At 63.8% G+C, this 2,561-nt stretch overlaps 1 protein-coding gene across 1 annotated transcript in view; it reads right to left on the reverse strand.

Annotated features, from left to right (window-relative positions):
• Positions 1-1,299: 1,299 nt before the first annotated feature.
• Positions 1,300-2,561, reverse strand: part of CDHR2 (cadherin-related family member 2) — a 10,352-nt gene continuing 9,090 nt past the window's right edge. The window contains exons 27-32 of the mRNA XM_009333525.1: positions 2,509-2,559; positions 2,278-2,402; positions 2,033-2,146; positions 1,788-1,865; positions 1,622-1,682; positions 1,300-1,419 (exon numbers count right to left, since the gene is read on the reverse strand). Of these exons, the coding sequence (XP_009331800.1) occupies positions 1,300-1,419; positions 1,622-1,682; positions 1,788-1,865; positions 2,033-2,146; positions 2,278-2,402; positions 2,509-2,559 (549 nt within the window). The remainder of the gene's footprint in view (positions 1,420-1,621; positions 1,683-1,787; positions 1,866-2,032; positions 2,147-2,277; positions 2,403-2,508; positions 2,560-2,561) is intronic.

A 2,561-nucleotide genomic window follows, 5' to 3' on the forward strand; every position in this document is an offset into this window, starting at 1 on the left:
CCCCCCCGGCAGCTGGGGAGGTGCTGGCTGCAAAGCGCTGCCACTTTATACAGCTGGGGTTTTACAGGGTTGGGGGGAGGGGGGCTTTTATTGAACCGTGTTTGCATTTTTGGAGCTTTTTAAGAGACACTTTCAGCTGTGCGCGACCTGCCTGGAGCCACCTCCTCCCCGGTGGCCTGTGGGGCCATGACCCTCTTTTCAAACACTTTTCCTATGTTGCCTGTGCCCCGCCGGGCTGGAGAACGTCGGGAACGAAGGGTCAGCGTGCAGGGGGGTGAGCATCCCTGCGGCTGGGTGAGCATCTCCATGGCCAGCAGCACCGTGGCATCCCACTGAGATGCGGGACCTGGCCCCATGCAGAGGAACTGGCCCCACAGTGCTGCAGCAAGGGAGGGCCCAGGCCTGTGCCCAGCGTCTGATGGCAGGAGGCTGCAAATGGGGGCTGCTTGGGGAGCTGCACCATCCCCTCTGGGCAGAGGTGCAGGAGAGCTCGAGGTGCCGGGGGCACCAGTGCAGCTGCTTCCCCTCTTTAAGGGGCAAGTCTTGGGCCCCCCCCAAACCCCCGTTGTACATCCTGGGCTTGTTTTGACCCTGCGGGGCTGTCTCTTGCTCTGGGAGAGTGCTGCGAAGGGCTCACTGAAGCGCCAGCTTGCAGCCAGGGCTGTAGCCAGTGCCCGCTCTGTGCCGCAGTTCTCACTGGGAGCCAGCTCTTCCCTGTGCCTTGTGCTGTGGGAGCAGTGCCACGGCCACACAGGGGAGACCAGGAGCCCTGGGGCACCGTGCCGCCACCCTGTCCCAGGCTGTCCCCCACCTCCAGCCCCTCGCTGCTGAGCTGCGGCACACCGGCGCTTTGAATTCATCACGTACTTTTTTTTTCCTCTTCATTTCTTTTTTTGGGGGTGGGGGGGAGGAAGGGGGCGGGAGGACCAACCTGTCAATGTGGATGTTGGGTAATAAAACCTTGCACAAACCTCTGCGCGGGGCTGCCTGCACCTCCCTCCCCCGGGGCTGAGCGGGGCCAGGGGCCAATGGGGCAGCCCAGGGAAGGGTCCCGGGGACAAGAAGCCAGGCTGAGCCTCGTGGTGGCAGTCTCCTCCCCTCCAGTGCCAGCCTGGCCCGAAACCAGCACCTTGTGCTGGAAGAGGTGACCCCAAGCTGGCTGAGCCCCCCCAGGCAGATGGGTTGATGGCCACAGGACACTGTGACCTGCGTGGGACAGGTTTATTGCCAGCCTCTGAACACATCACCAAAGCAGCTGCCTGAGTCCCGCTCCGGCCCCACTGCTTCCTGCACGCCCGCTCACAAGTCCGTGGTGGTGAAGGTCGTATTGATGTACGCTGTTTTGGTGGGCTCCTTCAGGTTCAGGGCGGCCACCAGCACCTCCTCGTCGGTGGGGTCTGTCAGCTGCGCTTTGCCCTGCTGCAGGAGGAGAGCGTGGTCAGAGGGGATGGGGACAGGGACACTCCCATCCTTCCCAGGAGCTGGGGGCTGTCAGGGGGATGGAGAGGAAGCAATATGAGGGGTCCAGGAGCTCCATGAGGTGTCCACAGCAGAGAGGAGGGAACGTGGGGTGTGGTGGCAGGACTCCCTGCTGGGCGCCAGCAGCTCTTTGCACACTTACCATGGCCTTGAGGTTGTTGTCCCCAGGTGCATTTACTGTGTTTTCATCCAGGGAATTCACACTGTTGAGAGTGGAGGGTGGGGGGTAGAAGAGGGCCCAGGCACTGGCAGAGTGGGTACGCAGGGTGATGGCCTGGTGGCCTTTGGGACCTGCCTGCAGAGCTCACCTGGCCACAGAGCTGGAGTCCTCGTGGAAGCCCAGGTCGTGGGAGGGATCAAGTGAGAGGTTCAGCATGGGGTTGGCCCTGGCCAGGGATGGGTGGCAGGTGAGTGACCATCCCGTGGGGCTGTGGGGTCAGCCCGGGGCAGCCGTGTCCCCCAGGCAGGAGGGGTGTGACAGCAAGCCCTGCAGCCCCTGGGTGTGGGGACATGCCTGGGCGCTCCCCTCCTGCCTCAGGAGCCCCCCACTCACCCCTCTGCATTGTACTGGTTGGTCCCAGGGATGCCAGCTCCCTGTTGTGCCATGGCAGGGCTGAACGTCGTGGCCGCCTTCAGAGCCTTCATCGCACTCAGCTTCCTCTTGTAGCTGCAAAGCCCGGGGACAGGGTGGGTGAGAAGGGCAGGGGGAAGCTGGGCTGTGGGGTGGGGTGGGCACGAGCAGGATAGAGGGTAGGGAAGGGTCTTGGGGAGCCGGTGAGGATGGGGGCAGTGTGGTACCTCCTAGTGGTGAGAACCAAGATCAGGGTCATGATGAGGATGAAGATGAGCAGGAACGCTGCCAGCCCTGCGATGATGCCGATCAGCTCTGTCTCCCTGGTGGGCTTCACCACCTCCCCGGGGCCCTGGCGCAGAGCAGGGGTGAGGGCACAGCCCCGGCCAGCGGACTCCTCCCCAGCCCCACACAGGGCTGGTGCCCTCTCCCTGTGCCCCTTGCCCGGCCCCACTCACGATGACAGCCAGGCCCAGGTTCACCAGCTCAGCCAGGACCAGCGGGTCACACT

Source organism: Pygoscelis adeliae, unplaced genomic scaffold, assembly GCF_000699105.1.
Source record: "Pygoscelis adeliae isolate BGI_AS28 unplaced genomic scaffold, ASM69910v1 Scaffold431, whole genome shotgun sequence".
Taxonomy (NCBI): domain Eukaryota; kingdom Metazoa; phylum Chordata; class Aves; order Sphenisciformes; family Spheniscidae; genus Pygoscelis; species Pygoscelis adeliae.